Raw genomic sequence first — 24,376 nt, 5'->3', positions numbered from 1 at the left:
TCCTGTTTATGATAAATAGATTTTAGCCATTAAATAGTTATTATATGCATTTAAAATTGTTCATTCAGAGACAGAGCAATTAAAATAGGTAGAAACAATAAAAAATAAAAATTCTGGTTATACGTAGATAATAGAAGTATTCTACTATTCAAGGCTTTCGTTTATTGTAATGATATTATGTGTCATTAATATCTATATTTGAATTGTTTTAGAATCTGTAGGACTAGAGACAAGAGTGCTTGAAGTAGGTAAGTACTAGTCGTGGGGTGCATAAACGAAGTCTAATACGTTTTGTGCGATCGTGCCATTGATTAAATATATATATTTAATATTGTGTATTTATCAATGACTCAGTGTAGGTAAATATATGTATTCTAACGCATAGCAGTTATGGCACCTATAGAACTGTGTGTGGTTGACCATAATTTCCAATATACTACAGGCTTAACTCCTATTGAAAGTTCGCAGGCATATTTCAATTTCCGTTACTAACTATAACGAATTTGCGTCCTCTCAATATTATATAATTGTTTTCAACACTGTAGAATTATTAGAATTTTTTATTTTTTATAAAATTTTTCTGTTGATTAATACCTAATTAATTATGTGTATATATACTTGAATATATATATGATCATAAGATTTATGAACTAGTACCCGATTAATGTCAACCATTTGACACTTGTACAACTAACTGAGAACTGATTTTTTTTTTCATTTTTTTATTTATGTAAAAATTAAATTGAATTTAATGATCATGGAAAAATATTAATTTATCACCAGTTGTATATAGATAATAAATTATAACAAATGCGTTCTTAAGAAAAACGGTATTTATTTCATTAATATTAGTTATTACTCATATTATTTTTTACCAATCACTTTTTTTTTATATAATATATTGTCCATAATCTTATATTTATCAATTGGTGGGAGAGGCATTAGTTTGCAGTAAAAAAAATAAAAACGAAGGTTATTATTCAAATTATAATAATAACACTGTATCTTTAACTTCATAAAATTGAAACATATAATTATACTCAGTTCTTTCATTTGTAAATTTATCTTCAATTAACAACGCCAATCAACACAATATTGATTTACAAAAAAATCATGACACGTTAATAATATAAATTAAAAATATTATGAATATAATAATAATAATGAAAAAAAAAATGATACCTTAATTTAAGTCTTAATAAAATTAAAATACATTGACAAATATTAAGAAAGTGTTTTACAATATTATCTTGATTAAAATACAAATAATATAAAATAAAAATTAAACACTAATTCGAACACATACTTTTTTCAAAATATAATATTTACAAATCAATATATTGTATGAGAATATAAGTAATAAACCTTATTTATAATTTTTATTAGATAACTGAATGAAGATATCAAATAGTATAATGGATTAAATACCCTTTCAAAATCACTTATACAGACATAAAGAAATATTTAACTTTACATTTAACAGGAATTCTCAAAATAAATAATTGCTTATTGAATAATTGGAAATGCATGGCACATTTTTATTTAAAAATATACATTAAATAATAAAAATTAACTAGGAACAAATCGTTCCTGTTTCGATAAAAGTATTTTAGGAAGAAATATTTACTTACTTTTATAAATCAATTATTCAGAATTTCAAACTGCAAGTAATAGTAAAATATATCTAGCAAACATTTTTAATTAGAATCTAATTTTGAAATTTTGATTATTTTATTTAAATACATCTCACTTAAAATTTTACCTATTCAAAAATTTTAACTATTCAAAATTAAATGTTTTTGAATATCTTATAATTAGTATACTAAAAAGTAATAAGTCTTGAAATCATTTGCTTCACGGCCTCCAAGAAGTTAACATTAACTTTTCATTCAATTCAGATAGAATGATAGCACATACTTTTGCTTTTTCATTCTTCATAATAGTATGATATATTTTATCTTCTGGATCTTGTACAACTTTTGTTTTATAATTTTGTTTTAAAGATGCAACACCTTTTTTAGGTTGTGATATCTGTACACCTCGGCGACCTTGATAATTATCTTTTTGTTTTGCATTTGGTTTTTCAGTACGTTTCTGTAAAAATATTTAAATTAAAGATATATGATTACTTTTTTGTATTAATAAATAGAATTAAATTTTTTTTTAATATAATTTTATGAATTTAAAATATATTAAATGATAGATTTAGGAGTAGGGCATAGAATTTAATACAATAACAAATATTCAAGTTATTACAAAAATATTATAATATTTATTGAATAATTATTTTTATTTTAATACTGAAAATTTTGAAAATGTACAAATGAGCATTTAAACGCTAAAAGTATACTAATGTATAAAAAAAAAAAAATGAAAAAGTATTTTAAATTTTTGCATTAAAAAGTATATTTTAAATAAATGTTAAAAATAGGTACCTATAAAATAACACTGACCAAGTAATAAAAACATTATAATTTTTTTAATTGACTTGCATTTTTACAATTATGTATATATAATCAATAATTATGTAATTTTTAATGTTTGACAACAATTTAATTTCTTTAGGTATGATAAAAAATATTTTTGATAATAAAGTATTTAATTCTAATAGTAAAATGAATACTTATCTAAAAACAATAAAACTATGTATGAAAAATATGATATGTATCTAATAAAATTAATATTATCTTTAAAAATAAATTAGTCAATTAGAAATTTAACACTTGTCAAATTCAAAACTATTTAAAACATAAAAATCAACTAATATTTAGTTATATAAGTTGGATAAAATTTAGATATATTTTTTAGAGATGAATCTACTTACCCGAGTTTTACGTATGAATGCAGAAGCATCGTAATAGTTAGGTTTTTCACGGCGTACACGTTCAGTTCTACGGCGGCCGTCTGAACGTGTAGTCGAAGAGGTTGTAACATCTTTGGATTCCTGAACTGACACGACCGTCGCCGCTGCCACCTTGGCAGGGGCAACTTTGGGGGTAATGTCTTTTTTGGACAGGTAAAACGAATGCTTGCATTTGGTACAAGTCTTCACAGCAACTGGGTACTAAAATTAATAACTAATGACAATTTACGAAAACAAACAATTTACAGCGATAGTAGCACAGCGACCTATAAGGCTATCCACCGCGGGTTGTAATTAAATATTTTAATGTTACCTGTAAGCCACAACCGGGGCAAATTTTTTTCACGGAAACTTTTTTGTGTTTTAACATGTATTGATCTTTATATGTGAATTTGACGGTGGAAAAATGACCGGCCGGCTCCGGTGTACTTGTGGCACGGTATGTCAGCAACGACGATCCGGCATCACCGTTGACGGTTTGTGTGAAATCTAAAAAGTCGGTCGACGATTATTTTAATGAAAAAATAAAGAAAATAACAAAAAAAGTTGATTTATTGCCATTTTAAATCAAAAAGGACGACGTCTGTCGTCTAATCTAAACGCTGTTAGCGACCTCTGATGAACAAAACATCAACCATCAAGATCCATATTCAATAACCCATAATTCCCCTATTCCTACTTCATAGTTATCGGTTATCACTGTATATTATCTTTGGCTGATCATCACGTTGGCAATACTCAAAAAATTACACAGTCTTCCCGGTTATCATCAGTTATAATACCACTGATATCACACTATCACAGTTTTTCCGGTATGAAATTTGAATTATGTAATGTTGAATGTTTGATTTTGACGAGAAAAATCTAATTAGAAATTGAAAATGTTTAAGTTCACATTTCACAACACACCCAACCAATGAGGAACAACCACGAAAACAAGATAATATAATATGCAAGGTTGTAATTATCGCAGGTATTTATTTATTTATGTGTAATAAATGGGTTTTAAACCCTTTAACAATAAGTAATAAATTGTGAGTACAGTTCAGCTTATCTTTTAATATACTTTGAATACAATCCAAAAAAAAAAAGAAAAGAAATGATAAATCAGTAGTACCTATGGTAATAGTTAACACCTAAATAATGAATAATTATATAAAAAGTAAAAATCGTTAATTAACAATAAAGTTAAAAAAAAAAACCTATTGGTATTACATGTTTTATGTTTTCTTGTACATCTAATCATGTTCATAATGTCAAGAGTATTATGCGCTAATGCACAATAGTACGATACGTGGATACGTTAAGTGATTAGGTATAGTAAATTAGTAAATACACAAATGTCTAATAATATATATAATAAATTATGAACATCAGATGTTTACTTTTGATCACGTTATTTATTTAATTTGAGTGGATTATTTGAGTTTCAATGTTAACACGACTGATCAAAAAATCAAATCGAGGACTAAATTTTGTTTTGTGTTCTCTAACCTATACAATATTGAATATATATTATACAGTAATATACTAATATTACTGTTAGCCTTCAAGAGGACGAGATTTTTCAATAATAACTATCACATCAAGGTAACGCGAAAAAAAAATAATCTTAAGGAACAGAATATCTGGTGATCGTGAGACCCCACCCCATGGGCAAACCGTAACTCGAAATTTCCTCGATGTAAGTACTCTGAAAAAATGAATTGACGTTTGATGGATAGACCTGCGTTTATCAACCAGGGAGTCGCGATAACTTCGACTAAGGATCGCGTAGATCAAAAATAATAAAATTAGCTAATGGAAATTCCCAACGACCCAAAACACAACGTTCAAACTTGATAAGCTTAAATTACTAGACATGGTGTTTATCATGACATTGATTTACTTCGAATTTGAATTCGGTCACTGATGACTGTTGTAATACAATTTTTATAATTGCAATTTCGATGGTTACAACACAGCTCGATGCATATGATCACAGCATAAAGCCTACAGATCTATATTCTCTATCTTCAATCTTTATAGATCTTAGAATTGCATATTTATTATAAATTATACTATTTATACTCATGATACTACATTATCTTAGTAGTCGTACCCTGCGTCTTTAGTATCTACTTTTGATTATTGCTCAATAGCCAATAATCATGCCCTAGGATATAATATTAAATAATAATATATAAATAAATATAAAGCCGCGTCCAGACCAAAGAAATATTTGTCGGAAACATATTTTCGACTATGTTTCTGATTTCCGCTTTTAAGCGGTAACATAAGTCTCGACGACTACCTAGTCGGAATTTCGGAAATAAAATAATAAATGTTGCTGACAATTGACGAGTTTCTCTTAGTGTGGACGCAGCTTAAATCTGTGTCACATGTTTGTACTGTCGTATGGGTACGACGACTGCCGAGCTTATGCGATCTATCATCTATATCATTCAATTGATCCACTTTGTCGTGTTTTACACATTAACACCTATCACTTGTCAGTTAATATTTTTTACTTCTACTGTACAACTATTACAGTATGGACAGTATGAGTATAGTACTAATTTGGTATTGGTGTAGTTCAACAACGTCGACTCGTGTACTAGGTAGAATATTGTAGATGGCAGTTGCACTGACTACTAAGCACACGTGCGTTTTCTCGAACTTCGACGACTGACAAGTGGCAACCATAGTTAATTTACCAAGAATATAAAAATATTAACTTTTTAAGTGACTTGATATTTCTTATCAATTTCATGAATGTAAGTATCTTTGAACGACAAGTATACAAGAATAGATTCTCATTTTGACTGCATCACAATTAATTTATTTATTAGCATTTTATGGGGGGAGAAGGAAACAATACTTTCAGCATTAAAACATAATTACAAAATAAATATTCTATCATATTTTTAGTATCTACCTATGTATTATAAATTTATTATTTATTAAATTAGTCTTAGTTAAAATTTTTATAAAAACCTAACCTGTGGTTATTTGTTTTGGTCGATAATAAATATGGAACAGACCATTTTTTGAAGATTATAATATCATAATAATTATTTTATTTTTGATAATTGATTGGCATTTTAATGAGTATTTATGTACTATAAATTCTAACATAAATAGGTAGGTGATCTATGGTTTATTATGATTAAAATGAAATTTATTCAAGCAAAACAGTTAGTAGTTTCATTTTTCACACTTTATATTACATTAAATGTTGATCTATAGATTCTTCAAAATATTATTGAATATATCACAAATAAATGAAATTATAAAAAGCACTGACTTAAGGTTATTTCATTTTGTAAAACATGTTCTTTGTCCATGGATGTCATACTCATTATTGCTTTGCTTATTAGTTCTTTAAATATTGTAATGTATTAAAATAAAAAAATGAAAAAGAAATGTTCAAATAACTTCATAGTTAAAATATAATGTTATTAACATCTAATTGAAAAATTATATTTTAATACATAAACCTTTTATTTTATTGGTATGTGTTGTTTAATAATTTAATGTAATAGCTATTTATATTTTTTATAGGATGAATAATAGCAGTATGGCCAATATAGATAGATTTTCATTAATAACATCATACATTCCTGTTGACTTGGCGTTTGATTTCATCTCTAAAACTGACATACAACAGTGTTTAGAATACCTCACAGCATGGTACTGTAAAATGGGCTGTATCCAATTATTTGATAATGAGAAAATTTTAAGTCTAGATACAATACTAAATAAAGATTTACTTCAAAAAGTAATAGCAAAATTGCCAACAGTGGATTGTGATGATTATATACTTCAAAGTGACATGGAAAATCAATTTAATCAAAAGCTTAGTATGTTGTATAATTTCAATATTAAAAAGTTTTTAATTGATTTTAAATTACAAAACAATTCTGCTAATTTGGCTCGAATGGTTTGTAAATACTCAAATAAACCTATTATGTTTTATTTTCATGTACCAACATTAGAAAATGCTTGGGACTCTTGGAATACTTTTAGGAACATGACTGGTTATAGTTTACAAATTGGCATAGTTTTATACCTTACCAAATACGTACCAACTCGTGATGAGATATGTCGATGGATTGGTGAACCCATATCTGCATTATCTATTAGTACAAATCTTTTCAATTTAAACAAAAAAGGATATCCAGTTCTTAATGAAGATCATGAAGTTATTTTGAAAATAGCAATACAACAAAAATGGACAATAATTTTATCAGGCGAACCACTACCAAATATGAAGGATTATTTTTATTATATAATGTTTGTTTCTAAGAACATTAATATCCCATCTCCAATATTAGAGTGTGATGATCTTCTACAACTACCTTTACAACCACTCAGAGATAATCTTATGTCTTGTGTGTATCATGTATTTGAACAAGATCCAGTTAAATATACGCAATACCAAAAAGCTATACATTTAGCAATCATAGACAAAAAGGTAAAAAATATTGTTATAGCTGTTATTGGTGCTGGTCGAGGTCCTCTAGTTAAAGCCAGCCTGAGAGCTGCAGATATAGCAGCTGTAAATGTTAAAATATATGCAGTTGAAAAAAATGAAAATGCCATACCGACACTTCTTATGTATCAAAAAAACATTTGGGGTAAATCTGTTGATGTAGTTTTTAGTGATGGACGAGAATGGGATCCACCTGAAAAGTGTGATATAATGGTGTCTGAACTCCTGGGATCATTTGGTGATAATGAATTGTCACCAGAATGCCTAGATGGAGCTCAGAAGTGTTTGAAAGACGATGGTATTAGTATACCTTGTGAATATTCATCCTATTTAAGACCTCTAATGTCACATAAACTTTTTAGTCAGACCATAAGAAATAAAGCTATTGATGAGTCATGCTTATCAAATTCAAAAGATGCTGCATTTGAACAGTCGTACATTGTTTTACAGCCCAATAGCTACAAGCCGACCAAAACCAAAAAATTATTTACATTTCATCACCCCAAAAAAACATTAGAAAGCAATGCTCGGTATAAATGCCTTGATTTTAAAATAACTTCTAACATGCAATTACATGGTTTTAGTGGCTATTTTGATGCAGTATTATATAAAAATGTTGTAATAAGTATAGAACCATTAACTGAGAGTATTGGCATGTTCAGTTGGTTCCCTGTTTATTTTCCAATCAAGGATACAATGCTTGTTAAATCGGGTAATGTTATATCTGTTCACTTTTGGCGGTGTTGTGACGAATATAAAGTATGGTATGAATGGTGTGTATCTTCTCCAAACCAAACACCTATTTATAATTGCCAAGGAAAATCAAATTCTATAAGACTGTAATTTATTAAATATTTAATTTTTATAATTTTTGTGTATCATTGACTGATGTTATCTTTTAAATTTTAATAGTCGTTTGTTGCTAAATACCTATGTTGAACATGTGTTAATTAAGTTTAAACATAAATACATGATTACCTATAGTTATTCAATAAATATTTTAAACTAATTATTAAAATATTAAATATGCTTTGTACACAAATTATTATTAAGCAACTACAAACTGACTATATAAGAAATTGATGGCACAATAGTGAAAAAAAAAAAAAAAAAAGAAGAAACTAATATTTAAAATAAATTCCCATTAAGAACACTTGCTTTTTAATAAATTTTTAAAGCTTTAACAAATTGTATATTTCAATTATGCTGAGTGACTTATGTAAGTCGTTAGGTAATAGTAACGTACAAGTATTTGAATAATTCCGTAGTGATTTTGAAATAGTTTGGCACTCCAACTACTTGGCTGCATCGGAAATCAGTATCCCCTGAGCGCCTAAGAAAAATCTATAATTCGAAGAAAACACATTAATTTATCGTTTGATAAATTGATAATGGTATGAAAGACAGCGGGAGACACTACATCTTCTGCGGGTACTCTATATTAATTTCAACAAATTTTAAATTTAACTTTAAGTAAAAAAGTAATAAAAAGATTTAAAACAAGTAGGTACCCACCAACCTATATATTTTTTACATAACCTTAAACCTGAGCACATATCTGTTATGTGATAAGTAAAATCATGAATATAACAAAGGACATGGTTTTAGACGGTAATTCAGATAATAGAGGGATTCTAGATAGGGATAATTGAGATTTAATGAAATCAAAACTACGTAAACACTAAACAGTTAGTATTGTTGATACATACATTTTGAACGTTTTGTCGTCTTAATACTCTACACAGGTAGGTTGTTATTTCTACTTAATTTTAAATAAAAGGTTATGTTAAGTTTTCAGGTATTTCTCTAAAGGTTTTATTTTTAAGAATAATCTGATTGGCGATTGCGTAGATAGGTGATAGACAAATAATATCTATTTATTTTTATAAGAAACTTAAATCAATATTACAATTTTGTTGTAACATTTTAAAAATGTCTTAATTTAAAAAATAATTCGTTCAAAATTACTTACTTATCCGTTGTAATCAATGATTAAATATACTTATATTTTTTCATTCCTCCCTGTAGGTATATATCTCATCAAAAACACTCCGTGTAAAATCATCGCTAAGTAAAAAAAAATTACTTTAATTCATTAATATAGAAGTATTTATAGCTGTTTGTATTTAATGTACCTTGTGTATTTATTTGGTACAAATAATATTTTACTTAGCTTGGCGGTTACTAGAAGGATGTATTTAAATAGTTGTATTATTCTATAGTTCAACAATAATAAAAATGATGCGAATATTTATGTAGAAATCGAGACATAGTGCATTTGGTTTCTTAGCTGTAGAGACATAAATAATAGTAACTGTGCCAAGCTAAGTAAAATATTATTTGCACCAAATAAATACATAAGATACATTAAATATAAACAGTTATAAATACTTCTATATTAATGAATTTATAAAATTACTTAGCCAATTTTTATAATTTAAGTGATTTTTTTTACTTAGCAATGTTTTTGATGAAATATCACTCTTTTTTTTTAATTACAATTTTGGATATAGTTAATTTTTATCAGGCGGTGATGAAATGTATTTGTTCGGGAGAGGGGAGGTATATTATTAAATAATTAAAGTTTTAATTACACTCGGATTTACGATTTTCCGTAGATAGAATGCGAGATTTAAGAAGATCTACTCTTCTGTCTTTGTATTTAATCGCTGTTTCACGTTTTTGAATTTTTTTTTTGTAAGCATTGGACACCATGTTACGTTATTAACTTTCGCACAGTTTAAAATGCACAAAATTGCGATTTATTCACCGCAAAACGCCCTCGTTTCAATGATTTCAACGAACACCGTTGTAAACACACGAAACGCACAATGAAATAATAGTTATTAATTATAAGTCATAGACACAAAACACGTGGTAGACGTCAACGTGAACACGAGGCAGACCTGAGACAAAGGAGAACTTTTGAACTTTTCATTTAATATTTACAATCATACACAAAACACATAAGAGGAAATCAACGTGAGCCCGTTGCATGGAGGGGGAAATTCGGGCGGTCAGATATTTCAACGTTGTGCCGTGACGACCGATTACGCAACGAGTGATTGCAACCGACGCGTGGAAGGGGACTAATGGGCGGCCAGTACAAACACAAACATAGTGGAATTGTTGAAAAAAAAAGCGTTTTGCTAAATAATTATGCCAATACTTTAGTGTATAATTAAGGATGAAATACTCAGATAGAAATTTTCACAGAATCATCTACACACCTATCTGAGCTGTTCGTGACAGTTTCAAGTCAATTGGTTCATTAGTTTAGGCTACAGGGTAGCCGACATGATTTTCGTAAAATAACATTGGTTAAATACAAGTTGGTTCTCACCGTCGTCGCGCGCTGGTTTCAAAAAAGACTTTTGGGCAATGTAGGCAAAATTATACATTGCCCTGACTATATATAGAATTGCCCATGACTGCTACAAGTTATTCTTTTTTATTTATTAGGAGCATATTGCATGTATAATTTATTTAACATTGCCGGAGGGTTTAACAACCCCATGATGGTCTTTCAAAATTTAAGATATAAAAAAAACTATTTAAAGGCCGACTGACAACTGTCCAATATTTTATATATTGTTAATTTTTTACATTAATGTTTCATCACTAAATGCAAATGACGCCCATCTAGGGCTAGAAATAAAAAAAATTAAATACAGGCTGTAGTCTGTAATATTATAAAATAGTTGGTTGCAACTTGCGTCAATTTTGCTGCATCACAAATCACTATGTTTTATGCGCAGTATTGTACATAACACGTATTTTTTGCTCTCCTGAATAAGCTCAACTCATCATTGAGGGTCAGTGGCACTATTATAATCATGGTCTTGACAATTTTGAACGTCTAAATATTGTAATTTTTTTAATACGTCATAAACACAATTCTGTGAGACATATTTCTTTAATTCGAAAAAAATAAGATACCTAATAAGATAATAATTAAAAACTAGGAAAAAATAGTAATTATGGGCCCCTGCCAAAAAATAAATTTACGCCCTTTGGCAAAACTTCGCCCTGCCTGTCCTGTTACCTATACTAGTTGCGGCACCGGTTTAAACCAATGCCCAATACAATTTTATTATTTAAAGCTATTTTTTAAATTTTAAGTGATAAAAGCAACAATGCAACATTGGCCAACGAGGCGTAATAAATTTTGTTTGAAATATTTTTACCCGAATGAATAGACATGGTCATATAAAACTTATACAATAAATTTAAATTTAACAAAATCTTCTTATCTAATTCTATGAAAAACAATTTTTATTTTAATTATGAAATTCCGTAGTATAGAAATTTTATTGTAATTGTAAATTGTTGACATTTATTATGTCAGATAAAAACTACAGATTTTGTTAATTATAGATATAATATTATATAACCTACTATAATATATATTAGTACCGTGTTTAAACTTATTCTATTTTTATAAAATGTTTGTTTAAAAGGAAGGCATACAATTGGGGGTCTTATTGTTGAAGTCGCCAGTGTGGCATTTTTGAAATAATTGTCTAGTTACAAGATGGAACGAGCATTTTCGATACTTATGGTCGTCTCAATAACCGTCATTGTGGTGGCATTTGGCGATCGACTACAATGTAAAGACCCGAATGGACAACCGATAGACTGGTAAATAAAACCGATTTCGTTTTTAAATATTATAGTTAGTATAATAAGGGTTAAAGTAGGGGGACACAGGTGGACTCAGTTTCTCGGTTCTTCTACCTCTAGAAGATGATGATTAAAAAACATCCCCTTTAACAAATTATTCGTAAGGTATGCCGGAACGCTTCAATTATAACTAAACATTAGTTAATATAACTCAGAATTTCATTGAGATTAAATCATGGTTTTTATTTTTTATATATTATATTAGCATATGACATCGGCATAATATAAAATGCATAAATAATCAAAAGACATGTAAAAATAAAGCTGAATAAATAGGTATTTAAGCGAATAAATAAATAAATAAATAAGTAAATTCTTTTTTATGAAATCGTGTTATTCAATGTTAAAGCAAACATTTACTAATGAAAATACAATTTATGTTCATATTCAAATATTTATAATTGTTTTTTTTTTAAATAGTTCTTTATAATTATTTATTTATGTAAAATTAAGTTTCATACATTCACATATTGACCTATATATTATATATATATATATATATATATATAGGTAAAGTGTGAGTGTGTGATTTTTTAAGCTTGCTTACCCTACCATGCGTAGAATTTGAATTTTTTGTACAACTTAAAGTAATAAAAACACAACATTTTCATGATATAAATATTTTTTGTCTGGGTGATTAATTACGTTTTCTTAAAAGACAATCAATACTTACAACTTAATATAATGAGAAAAAATATTCTCTTTCAAAATATTAAATTCGTACAAAACATAAATTATTCTTAAAAATGTAGTATTATTTGTTGATTACATTTTTCACGAAATAAACCACAAATTTGAATATTATTCAGGAATAAAAATGGGATGAATATACCATTGCTTATACATAACATATAATGTAATTATACAGTATGCATTAGACATAATAATATAATATATAAAATTATATATGGAAATATATGGAGAACTTAGCCCCCCTAGAACTTTTTCCCGCTTTAAGTCCTGATGTGTGTATATGGATAAATGAAATAATTCCTTTCGTATTTAACATCGATGAAATTACATAATCTGATCTATTTTGTCAACATGATGGCGGAGAGAAATTTACACTATTCACGCGGTTGAAGTAAAAATATAAATTAATACAATTATGCTATACTATCAATATGTATATATACTATATATAATTATACATTGTTAAACATTAGTGAAAATTATATAATATATGTAATATGGATCATGGATGTGTCATGTGCAATGTACCTACGCAAAACCTCAATCACACAAACACCAACAAGTCTAACTAATAAAACATATTACGAACTAATTAATGTATAATAATTACTTATTCATTATTATACTCATATATTATTCATTAATTAACAAACTTTTATTTTAATTTGTTAAAAATAGGTTTACGGCTATCAAGCTGCCAAATCTCAAGTCAAATTTGTCCGATGGAACCGTTTACGTCTATATGGACGCCAAGAACCAGGAATGGACCTACTTTACAGGGATCATAACCGAAAAGTCAGCTATCGGACACACGGTATCGCAGATGTACACGACCAGCAAAACCTACAACGAGGTAATTTTCTTAGTAATACAATAATAACTATTATATTATTTTCATCTATATATACATTTATTGAATAAAGTTTCGTAGTTAAATAACAATAATATCAAACCAATAACTTAAATACATGTATCAGCCGTTTTAGGTATAACTCTTCCAAATACAAAGTTGAAGATAATATTATCATTATCATAATTCATAATAATTAATTATAATTGAATTTTTGACATTCTGGTATTTGAAAAATACCACTTATAATTATCTAAATAAATTTAAATTGTTAGAAAATTTCTCATGGTTTCCATGATATATAATATATACGTTATACATATTAAAGTATTATTATTATGTCTTGAATTGTATAAATTACACGTTTCCGTCACCCCCGAGACCTAAAGCTATAGATCCCTGTGGATTTCGAATTTCGATTATATACAATGTAAATTATAGCTACACCAATACATCCGTGTATTTTGCAGTCGATAATGTGGATCGTATACAACGATGAACCGACAAATGGTCCAACGACATTTACGAAGGGCCACTCCAAAGGTATAGTGGTAGCCGACAACAGTTCGGGTTTTTGGCTAGTGCACAGCGTGCCCTTATTTCCGCAGTTACCCTACCAAAACAACAATTCGTACACGTATCCCAAAACCGGTGTTAAATACGGCCAAAGTTTTCTGTGCATGTCCATGACGGCCGAGGAACTGGATAAAGTAGGTAAGTATCTAAACACATCTAGCATAACATGTTTGAACGGTGATTGAGTATTAATTAATTGTTTTATCGACCCTGCAGGCAATCAATTAATCAAAAACGAGGCGTTGGTATACGGCAGTCACTTCGGAGGTGATCTGAAATCCACGTACCCGGGTTTGTACAACGCCACTCTGCCGCACAAAAATCCAAGAGTAAAAAATGATGAAGCGAGGTTACAACCTCTTCGATCTGCCGAGGGCGTAGAGTTCTTGTCTATTTCTAAAAACAGGCACTTTGAAAAAGGTAAATTTTGCACGTATCAATATGAGCGACTTATTATGTTACAATGTTGGTATTTAAAAGTCAATACACATTATTAACATATTAATATACGAAATAAAAATACTATAATCGGAATATTGGTCAGTAGTAATAATGGTTTTTTTGTATTTAAATGAAATTAACTTTCATCATACAACTGTAATTTATCAGTTAATTGTTGTAGATTTATATGAAGACTTAATCACACAGATGGCACAGTCAAATGTGTACACAGAGACTTGGTTGAATTCGCCTGATTACTTAAATTCGTCATGTTCTGGTCACTACAAGTAAGTTGACGTAGAAATAATACAGTAAGTGCATAGTTAGATTCATTTTTTCTTAATAATAATGGTTTTAAGGACTATGAACATTAAGTCACTGGCCATGAAGAACATTAAAGGGTTGAATAATGTATGGTACAAGTCATCTTTGGATCATTCCAAATGGGTTGTGACTGGGAAGAGTTCTGTACACTGGACTTGCATTGGTGACATAAATCGAACTGTATGCTTATTTCTTAAATACTATAGTATAAAAAATAAAAATACATCAGTATTATTTAACAAATAAATGTTCATGGTTTTAGGAACACCAGAAAAAACGTGGAGGTGGAACAGTATGCGTAAAATTAATGCCTATATGGAATCATTATAAACAACTAGTATCAAGTATTGAAAAGTGTAAATCCTAGTGCTATAATTATTATCCGGATCTTGTCTAAGTATTACTATTATTAAAAATGTCATTGTTATGTATTTAATTTTTTAAGTATATTCAAAGTTCTGAGCGGGGCAATGCATTCATTATTGATTGTATAATGATTATGTATGTACCTACGACCTACCTTATATGTTATATGGAACATAATAGTATGTACGATAAGAAGTTTAAAACAATAAAAAAAAAATTCTTTGATGTTTAATTGTGAGTGGTTTCTGAATTTAGTATATAATATGTATTTTTAAGACGTCAAAATATAAGTTCCCAGTGTTTTTCAAAATAATCAAAATTTAGTTAGAACAAATAAAATTTATAATTTTTTAAAATTTTTATCGAAACATTTTGTTTGTTAGGTCAAGAAACTTATTAATTTAATACAAGCTCGGAGCTTTCATATACGATTTTACTATAGCTATTTAAAAATATTAAAGTATAAAAGGCAAACATTTCTTTAAGATTTTGAAAATTAAATGTTCACAAAATTTGTCGAGATCACATAATTTGTAACTTACTTCGTAGTTCGCAATTTATAAATTATTATTGAATTTTTAATAGCTATAACTTGAACTAAAAATAAGCTGTTATGTCTAGTTTATATTGAAACCAACAAAAAATAAATAAAACATTTTTGAAAAATAAAATCAATCTACTGTTATACTAATAGTAATATATAAATTACTTTAATAATTGCAATATCAAAATAGTATGCAAATGGGTACTGCTCTGCATAAGATATTGAATGAATCTATGTATGGGTGTGTTACTGTGTTAAATTTGAATTCCAATCATTTATTCAATGATATTCATTGTAGGTACATATTATACGAAAAACTATCCGGAGCGTAGGTCAGCCTATATCATTACGTATAAGTATATTTTTTATATTTTGTACATTGGTAGCTATTAAATTCATCTATGTAATTTTAGTATTTATTGCGGTATGTTAAAATATTGAACTTTTATATTATTAATATGAGTATTTAATTATTATTATGATATACAATATACATCAGGTACAAATATTTTAGACTATATTATACCTATTATTGTTAATAACTCAAAAGTTAGAAATATATTACAATTATTACTGTATCTCTCTTTAAATTCAATTTAAATAAAATAATAATATTTGGTTATTAATTAGGAACAGAATTATTTTTATGAATTCTTAAATTTGTAATTATTCTTAACTTTAAAATCAATGAAGCTTATATAAAAACACATTTTAGACCTATCTATTCCTACACATCTATCTAGGTATTTACTTACAACTTTCAAGTCTTAAGATACAAGGAATTGACAATAAATTCCTTCTCTAGTCCACCCCGCCTATCATCTTAATAGTTATTAGTAATTGGATTTTGCATTAGAAAAATAACCATGCCTATCTAGGAAATTATAACGTCATTTTCTAATGCTACTATCAAGCTTGAAAATAATGTTAACATAGTTATAAAATTCCACAAGATTATTCAATAACTTTTGACAGTATTAAGGACTTTTAAATACTTTTTTCAACTGATCAGGAGCGTGTATCCAAAATGTTTTAGTATTTTATATTTTTATCCCGCAATGTTTTTATTATTGGATTTGTTCACTCTAGGCAGTCTAGGCTAGTTATTTACTATATGTTTGTACTTTGTATGATGACTTTTACTATCTATTCAAGAGTTCAAAGTTAATATATTATATGTCTGTCTGATGTCAGATTTGAAGATTTGCCCTATTAAAGGACATTAATATTTTTCCCATTTCAAAGAACAGACTTGGAAAAGGTAAATTATGCATGTATCAATATAGACTACCTATTATGTTAAAGATGTGTTTTAACTTTATTAATATATGGAATGAAGATACAAATAAAAACAATAAAAAAATTATATATAACATAAAACTTAACACAAAATGCATTTAATAATATGTACTTAACTGAATGCATGTCTGACAAAATCAATGTATGAGTAAAAAAGTAGAGAAATACCTAAGTAGCAATTAAAAGTGAATGAATTTTAATACATTTAACTTGTTCCTAATATAATCTGTTGATAAGATCATACAACAGTTTTAATGTACATATTAAGTTATACATTTATACAAAGACTTAATCAAATTCATGGCACAGTTAAATGTACACGCAGACTTGGTTGAATAATAGAGGTCAGTTCAATTCATCATGTTCCAGTCGGTATAAGTAAGTTGAGGTAGAAATATAATGAGCATATTGTTTTACTAAGTAATAGTGTTCCACAACCAAATATTTTCAATTATCGATATTGATTCATTTATATCAATATACTTTATAAGACTAAAATCAATACAATAATACTTAAATAATTTATTAGCGGAAAAATAGAAAATTTTGCCTATCATTCTTGACAAAACTTTCAAAACTTCAATAAATAGAAAATTAAATGATATTGAATATCCATATACTTTTGATAAATTAGTCACTTCGATATGGAAACACGATATTGTTGTGCATCACTACTAAATAATAATGTTTTTAAGGGTTATGACTTATGAGTACTTATGATTTAAGAACATTAGATTGTTGACTAAGAAGGACATAAAAGGATTGAAAAACGTATGGTTCAATTCGACTGTGGACCATTCCAAATGGGTTGTGACTGAAAAGAATTCTGTACAATGTACATTGGTCTTGCATTGGCGACATCAATCGAACGAATGTATGCTTACATTTTAAATACTATAATATAAAAATAAAAATATATTACTTTTTAGGAAGCAGCGATAAAACATGGAGGTGAAACAACAATATGCATAAAATCAATACTAATATGGGAGCAATATAAATAACTGAGTATTGATCCTCACCTGACAATAACTGTTTTTTAATATTCCACTGTTATGCATTTAGTTTTTAAATACTCGTTCAAAGCTTCTTCACCTAATGCAGACAAATAAGAATATAAACATATATACATTTAATAACAAAATGAATTAATTCAAAAAAGGAAAAACCATACCTAAATCTTTGCCAAATCCAGACTTTTTGAAACCACCAAAAGGTGCGGCAACATCAGTTTTATTATAAGTATTTATAAATACAGTACCAGCTTCAATTTTTTCAGCAAATCTTAATGCTTTGCTTATGTCTTTTGTAAATATGCCAGAAGACAGACCATAATCAGTTGAATTTGCTCGCTTAATAACTGCATCCAGATCACTAATATATAAGTTTATGTAATATATTTAATTACAATTTAATTTTCAAAGAATTATATGGTGTTCTATAATTACACAAAACTTGTATTTATACCTGCTACTAAATTTAGTTACAGCCATAATGGGTCCAAATGATTCTTCTTGAGCAATAAACATATGATCTTCAACTCCTGTAAACACAGTCGGCTCAAAATAGTATCCTGGTCGATCAAGACGTTTTCCTCCAATTTTCAGTTCAGCTCCTTCATTCTTTGCTTTATTGCAATAGTTAATTAATTTTTCCAAATGGGCCTTATGATTTTGAGGTCCATGATGAGTGTCACGTTCTAATGGGTTTCCAATTTTCTAACATTGTACAAAAAAATGTGAAGTATTAATTACTTGCTTAAACTATAAGCATTAACCATTGATACTACTAAATATATTTAATAAATTGCAATAAAATAACTGAAAACAATTTTGATTGAAAAAACTATGCTAAATTATAAATATTTTAAGTAAATTAAACTTAAGCTAGAAACTACTTGTTAATAATGAACTGCAAAGATACAACTAGACTTCATTTAAATTTAAAGAGACCTTAGTGAGATTTTATTAAAATAAAATAATCTGTATACCTTTTAAACTTACTTTTAATATAATATGAAATACTATTAATACAGTAAAATTTTGAGAATTTTCTGTTTTAATAGTGATGTACTAGTATATAATCCAAGAATTCAACTTAACTAACTATATTATTTAGAGTATGTATTTTTTTAATTAATCTAATAATTAATTTTCATTTTTATTCTAAAATTATTTTTGGTGAGTACTAATCTTGAAAAATTATTGCTTATTAGTTATTACTTAAGGAATAAAATAATTATGTGCCTACAAAAAGAAATTAAGGTAATTTCCCCTAGTTTAATGCTTTTTTGATTAACTTACAATTTTTTTTACTTCTTCAACAACTTTGTCAATAAATTTGTCATGTATGCTTGATTCGACAAAAACTCTACCTGCGGCTATACAATTTTCTCCTTTGTTGAAGAATACTCCTCCCATGCTCTAGTAAAAACAAAAGTCAACTGTTTATTAAATTAATCAAATGTTTTCAGAAAAACAAAGAAACATACCATTCTAACAGATTTGTCTAAGTCACAATCATCGAGTATAATCAGAGGAGATTTTCCACCAAGTTCTAAAGATACTTTTTTGAGATTCGATTCTGCTGATGCTTTCATTATTGCATGACCAGTTGCTGTGCTACCCGTAAATCCTACTTTTCTGATATCTGGGTGTTCAGCTATTGCTCTACCAGCCTCAATACCTAGTACACCATAAGTATTAGCACATTACAATTATAAAACCCAATTGTTCACTCAAATCTACTATAATAATACCAAGTCCAGGAAGTATATTAATAACGCCAGCTGGAAAACCTGCTTCTACAGACAATTCAGCAAACTTCAATGCAGTGAGGGGTGATACTTCTGTTGGTTTCATTACTACTGTATTACCCGCTGCTAAACATGCTGCCATCTTCCAAGACAACATCATCAATGGATAATTCCATGGTGTAATGATTCCACAAACACTATTTTTAAACAAAATCATAAAATAATATTTAATATTATAATATTGCATTTATTTAAAGATGCCATTTTAAACTAACATACCCAAATGGCTCTTTTTTTGTAAATGTTAAATTTCTATTGGGTCTAGCATGTGATATCGGTATTGTTTGCCCATGTATCTTATCTGCCCAACCGGCAAAGTATTTCCAAACATCAATAGACATGCCAATATGAGTTTTCAACGCTAATGTGTACACTGCACCGGAATCAATGGACTCTATTGTTGCTAATTCTTCTCTGTTTTTATCTAATAAATCTGCTATCTTATACATAACTGCTCCACGATCTCTGGGACTCATTTCAGACCATTCTCCTTCAAATGCCCTACTAGCCGCAATAACCGCTTGATCTACATCAGCTTCAGATGCACATTGAATCTAAAGTCATACAATTGTTGAATAAGTTAAACCAAGTAAACTGTTATACGATTCATAAAATAAAAATATACATTAAAAATAAATCAAAAAAGTTAAAAATATTCATTATTTATAGATAACAATTGTGAATAAGTCTTACTGAACAAATAATTGATTCGTCAGCAGGATTGATGCATTCCAAGGTCTTTCCAGACTCAGAGTCTACAAACTGTCCATTGATGAATAATTGTTTTGCAAACTGTAATTTCATATTGTTGACTTCAACCACTACTGGATCATATTCTACACGGTTATTTTCGTCGGTTGAACCTCTAGACCTCTTGACCAAGATGTCACAGAAATCAGAAAAAACAGGAAACATGTATACATCATCATTCTTTAGCGTCAATTTCAATTTATCCTTGATCTCTTCAATTAACCTAAATTATTTGATCATAATAATCACTAGTTATATTGTTTAATTAAAACGACATATAATTTATTACCTCACAACATCCATAGAACCTGCTCCAGATTGAAAGAAATGAGTATCTTTTCCAATTTCCATGTTCAGGATATTTTTCCAAATGGATTCTACTACAGGAATGTATGCTTTCTCTTGATCTGTGTAATCAATAGTTTCTTGGACTGTATCTGCATTACCGTAATTTGACGCAGCCATCATTTTACCATCCACAGACAACCTTTCAATGTTTATCTAACAAGATAAAATAAAAAAAATTACGTTTAGTATATTATTTAAATACATTGTAGAAAAAACAATTTTTAGGACAAAGTTAATGCCCCCTAATAAATCATAAATGATATATTTACTTTAAGTCCATCGTTGCAGGTAATCAATAAACCTTTATCATGAACAATAGCTGGAATTTGAAGTGTATCAACAGTCACTTGGTCACCGATAGGTAATTCATTTTTCCAAATAGACGATTTATATAATTTTACTTCTGTTCCATCTATGATAGTCCAAGCGCCTGGAGAACTGTCTAACCCTCTAATGAAGTTTTGAATATCTACTCCATTTTTAGACCAATCTACCTAGAATCAAAAGTTAAATGTGACAGTAAATCTTTCACAATTGTACAATGTATGCAGTATCTACTTACTTTTTGTAAAGCCTTTTTTCTTACAGATGGTTCAAAAGAAGACCCTTCTGTAGATTGAGGTATAACAGGAGCTGTACCATTGGCCACCATATCAACAGCTTCAGCCTAAGTAGTTTATAACATAATTTGTTTTTTTCAAATGGTTACATGTATGAATTATTATTGGAAAAACCATTTTAATTAATTTTTTTTTAATTACCATACTTTTGATGCCTTCAGGATATAAAAACCGATTGTACAAAGAATCAACAGTGTCATCTGGTAAAACTGGGCATGATTTTTGAGACAATATTGGACCAGTGTCAAGGCCGTCATCAGCCCAAAATATAGAAAACCCGGCTTCTTTATCTCCATTCATCAACGTCCTACAACAATTCATACATATTTAATTATAAATGAAAAATGAAACTCGTTATATTATCTTACCAATTTATAGCACTAACTCCTCTGTGTTTAGGTAAAATCGAAGGATGGTAACATATGCTTTTATGTTTTGGATGTTCAATGACCTCCATAGGAATAAACTGTGAACAGAAGGGTAGCACATTGAGTTCAGCGTCAACTTGTTTGTACTGTGCTACAATTTCAGGTAATGCATTTTCACCTTTACGCCACGATTTAATTTTAAATACAGGAGTATTGTTTTCTGAAGCAACTGCCGCTAATTACAAAAAAAAAGAAAAGATGAGTAAATAATTATAAATGAAATTAAAAAAAGACTACACATATATTTTTAATAGAAAATCAGTCTATATTTAACAGCCAACCTATAAAAAAAATAAATGTAATTAATATAGATCAACTATAACAATTATACCTACATGATATAATGTTAACTCACTATAATATCATAATTTATGATACGAGTCAGTAGTCAATATATTCAGTTTTTGAATTATTTATTTTAAAATAAATCTAAAGTTTAATAATAACATCAAATATCCATCGGTTAAAGTTAAAGATTTTATCATACTTTTAAATTTTTTCTTTTAAGTCTAATCTTTTTATTATATGAATTTGCCTTTTTTTATTAATGTTAATGATTAGGTATACAAATTATGTAGGCAACTATTGATAAGTTTTCTATTTTACACGTAATACATGTAATGTTATATGTCTAAAATATATTTTATTCCGTTTTGCTTTTCATTTCAGCTTATTAATGAGTTTACAATTTTTTTTTATTTGTAATTTACCTATTGGTTTTGGTATTCTTTGTTGAAATTTTTATTAATTATTATTGAAATTAAACATAATCATTTCTAGATAGCTCCTATAATTAATAATAATTATTACTCCAACTATTAAAATAATGATTAAGAATATTTCAATTAAATTTAACTGTATAATATTTCTTCTTTGAAACAGAGAACAATTTAATATTTAATTGTCTAAAAAAGTTCAATTATATTAGAGGGTTTATTTAATATTAGTATTGACTAATAATTATAATCAATGTAATTAATCATTAAATAAAACCAATTTGATTTATTTTATACTTTTATTTACATTAAATATTGTTAACTGTAAAATTACTTGTTATACTAAAGTCTAAACTAATTGAACTAAATTATCAATAATGAGAAGTTAGTACAAAGTTTAACATTTGCAATTTAAATCTGAATATATTTTAACTATAAACTTGTAGATATTAAATATTAATAAAAGATAAGCAAATTAATTTTTTTATATCTATTCATTATTTTTTTTAAACTATTATCAAGCAAATATAAATTTATCTTAAAAAAAATGCTAGTAAAAATTTGATTTTTTTAAAACAAACTTAAAATTGAAAGAATTAAGTACTAAAGTTTTAATGCAACGTTATATGACTAAATTAGTAATTGTTAATTAGGTTATTAAATATTGAACTAGGATAATAAAAATATATTTTGTGAATAATTCAAAACTTTATTTACCTAATTAATAATTCCATTCTTTTTTTGGTCCTTAAACTTTAACAAAAATAAATACTATTTATATGTAAAAATAAAAATTATCCCATAGTTTTTTTTGATAATTAAAGATCAATAGTGTATAAGCATTGATTATAATCTATAAAATAGACTATAATCAATGGTATAGGTCATAACTATATGGAATTAATTGATACCTACCCAATGGATCTTGCCGATTTCCTTTGTCTAATATTGTAAATACACCAACTACGCGGTGACCGTTTTTTAACAACAACTTGTACACTTCGGCTGCAAAAGTACTCTGACCAATTATGGCAACATTTAGGTCTCGTTGGTTGATCTACAATGAACAATAGGCCATTAGAACAATAAATGACATTTGAAAAATCATACTTACAAGACCAAAACGGCTTATTGGTCGACATTTAGCAATTTTTCTAAGCATAAGCATGTTGAAAGTTGACCCTTATACTCAACTAGTCTTGACTAATAACTATTAAATTTTTTTTATTAACTTAATCCCCCAAAAAAAGTGTACTAGTACAAAATTACTGACACGACCGTGGTAAGTTCTAAAATCTAAATACTAGTATTTTAATGATCTAATTTCATAAACGACTGTTGGTCGTTGGAAGACAAGTGACTACTAACTATTACAATCGAGATCCGGCGACTGATCACCGTTTGACGATAAGGACGCACATGATATAACTTGTTAGTACCTCCACGTGGACGTGTAATTTTTAGATAAGGTTTATCAATTTATTACAATGAATACGCCACAAACACAATATAGCCATCACATAAGTGGCCTAACCACAGAATGCCAAGGCGCAGCCATCGGGGCACTGGGCTTGGAAGGACTTTCG

At 27.9% G+C, this 24,376-nt stretch overlaps 4 protein-coding genes across 7 annotated transcripts; 2 read left to right on the top strand and 2 right to left on the bottom strand.

The window, feature by feature from the left end:
* Positions 1-1,731: 1,731 nt before the first annotated feature.
* Positions 1,732-10,326, bottom strand: LOC113551003 (UPF0547 protein C16orf87 homolog). Its single transcript, XM_026952991.1, has 4 exons — positions 9,932-10,326; positions 3,177-3,352; positions 2,825-3,064; positions 1,732-2,094 (listed from the first exon to the last, which is right to left on the bottom strand). The coding sequence occupies exons 1-4, from the start codon at positions 10,050-10,052 to the stop codon at positions 1,855-1,857; spliced, it is 777 nt and encodes a 258-aa protein (XP_026808792.1). The 5' UTR covers positions 10,053-10,326; the 3' UTR covers positions 1,732-1,854.
* On the top strand, positions 3,620-8,436 carry LOC113551000 (protein arginine N-methyltransferase 5-like). 4 transcript variants are annotated; one of them, XM_026952988.1, is made up of 3 exons: positions 3,620-3,836; positions 6,407-6,705; positions 6,841-8,436. In XM_026952988.1, the coding sequence occupies exons 1-3, from the start codon at positions 3,814-3,816 to the stop codon at positions 8,178-8,180; spliced, it is 1,662 nt and encodes a 553-aa protein (XP_026808789.1). In that variant the 5' UTR covers positions 3,620-3,813; the 3' UTR covers positions 8,181-8,436. The 4 variants fall into 4 exon arrangements, with proteins under 4 accessions (XP_026808789.1, XP_026808787.1, XP_026808788.1 ...); XM_026952986.1 differs by having other exon boundaries at positions 6,407-8,436; XM_026952987.1 differs by lacking the exon at positions 3,620-3,836 and adding an exon at positions 4,743-5,619 and having other exon boundaries at positions 6,407-8,436.
* On the top strand, positions 8,929-15,502 carry LOC113551002 (cell-death-related nuclease 7). Its single transcript, XM_026952990.1, has 8 exons — positions 8,929-9,082; positions 11,798-11,978; positions 13,392-13,566; positions 14,034-14,277; positions 14,356-14,559; positions 14,762-14,867; positions 14,940-15,084; positions 15,167-15,502. Exons 2-8 carry the CDS (start codon positions 11,872-11,874, stop codon positions 15,269-15,271), a joined length of 1,086 nt encoding a protein of 361 aa, XP_026808791.1. The 5' UTR covers positions 8,929-9,082; positions 11,798-11,871; the 3' UTR covers positions 15,272-15,502.
* Positions 15,503-17,183: 1,681 nt separating this feature from the next.
* On the bottom strand, positions 17,184-24,178 carry LOC113551508 (cytosolic 10-formyltetrahydrofolate dehydrogenase). Its single transcript, XM_026953777.1, has 16 exons — positions 23,905-24,178; positions 23,706-23,847; positions 22,015-22,249; positions 21,788-21,953; positions 21,589-21,693; positions 21,296-21,520; positions 20,968-21,179; positions 20,622-20,901; positions 20,148-20,482; positions 19,872-20,065; positions 19,605-19,798; positions 19,417-19,536; positions 18,581-18,831; positions 18,288-18,487; positions 18,136-18,208; positions 17,184-18,007 (listed from the first exon to the last, which is right to left on the bottom strand). Exons 1-15 carry the CDS (start codon positions 23,956-23,958, stop codon positions 18,153-18,155), a joined length of 2,769 nt encoding a protein of 922 aa, XP_026809578.1. The 5' UTR covers positions 23,959-24,178; the 3' UTR covers positions 17,184-18,007; positions 18,136-18,152.
* Between the last annotated feature and the right edge of the window lie 198 nt (positions 24,179-24,376).

The sequence above is a fragment of the Rhopalosiphum maidis genome, chromosome 2 (assembly GCF_003676215.2).
Source record: "Rhopalosiphum maidis isolate BTI-1 chromosome 2, ASM367621v3, whole genome shotgun sequence".
NCBI classification, from domain to species: Eukaryota; Metazoa; Arthropoda; class Insecta; order Hemiptera; family Aphididae; genus Rhopalosiphum; species Rhopalosiphum maidis.
The sequence above is the reverse complement of the archived record's forward strand: the minus strand, read 5'-3'. Positions and strand labels throughout refer to the sequence as shown.

Bases quoted from the DNA above. Each gene is read 5' to 3' on its own strand.
- LOC113551000 (XM_026952986.1), top strand. From the start codon at position 3,814: ATGCAAGGTTGTAATTATCGCAG. The intron at 3,837-6,406 runs GTATTTATTTAT...TATTTTTTATAG, and splicing joins CAAGGTTGTAATTATCGCAG to GATGAATAATAGCAGTATGG.
- LOC113551002 (XM_026952990.1), top strand. From the start codon at position 11,872: ATGGAACGAGCATTTTCGATACTTATGGTCGTCTCAATAACCGTCATT. The intron at 11,979-13,391 runs GTAAATAAAACC...TGTTAAAAATAG, and splicing joins AATGGACAACCGATAGACTG to GTTTACGGCTATCAAGCTGC. The intron at 13,567-14,033 runs GTAATTTTCTTA...TGTATTTTGCAG, and splicing joins CCAGCAAAACCTACAACGAG to TCGATAATGTGGATCGTATA.
- LOC113551003 (XM_026952991.1), bottom strand. From the start codon at position 10,052: ATGGTGTCCAATGCTTACAAAAAAAAAATTCAAAAACGTGAAACAGCG. The intron at 3,353-9,931 runs GTAATTAAAACT...CCGACTTTTTAG, and splicing joins GGAAAATCGTAAATCCGAGT to ATTTCACACAAACCGTCAAC. The intron at 3,065-3,176 runs GTAACATTAAAA...TATTAATTTTAG, and splicing joins GCCCCGGTTGTGGCTTACAG to TACCCAGTTGCTGTGAAGAC.
- LOC113551508 (XM_026953777.1), bottom strand. From the start codon at position 23,958: ATGCTTATGCTTAGAAAAATTGCTAAATGTCGACCAATAAGCCGTTTT. The intron at 21,694-21,787 runs GTAATTAAAAAA...TAAACTACTTAG, and splicing joins CTGAAGGCATCAAAAGTATG to GCTGAAGCTGTTGATATGGT. The intron at 20,902-20,967 runs GTAATAAATTAT...CAAATAATTTAG, and splicing joins GGTTCTATGGATGTTGTGAG to GTTAATTGAAGAGATCAAGG.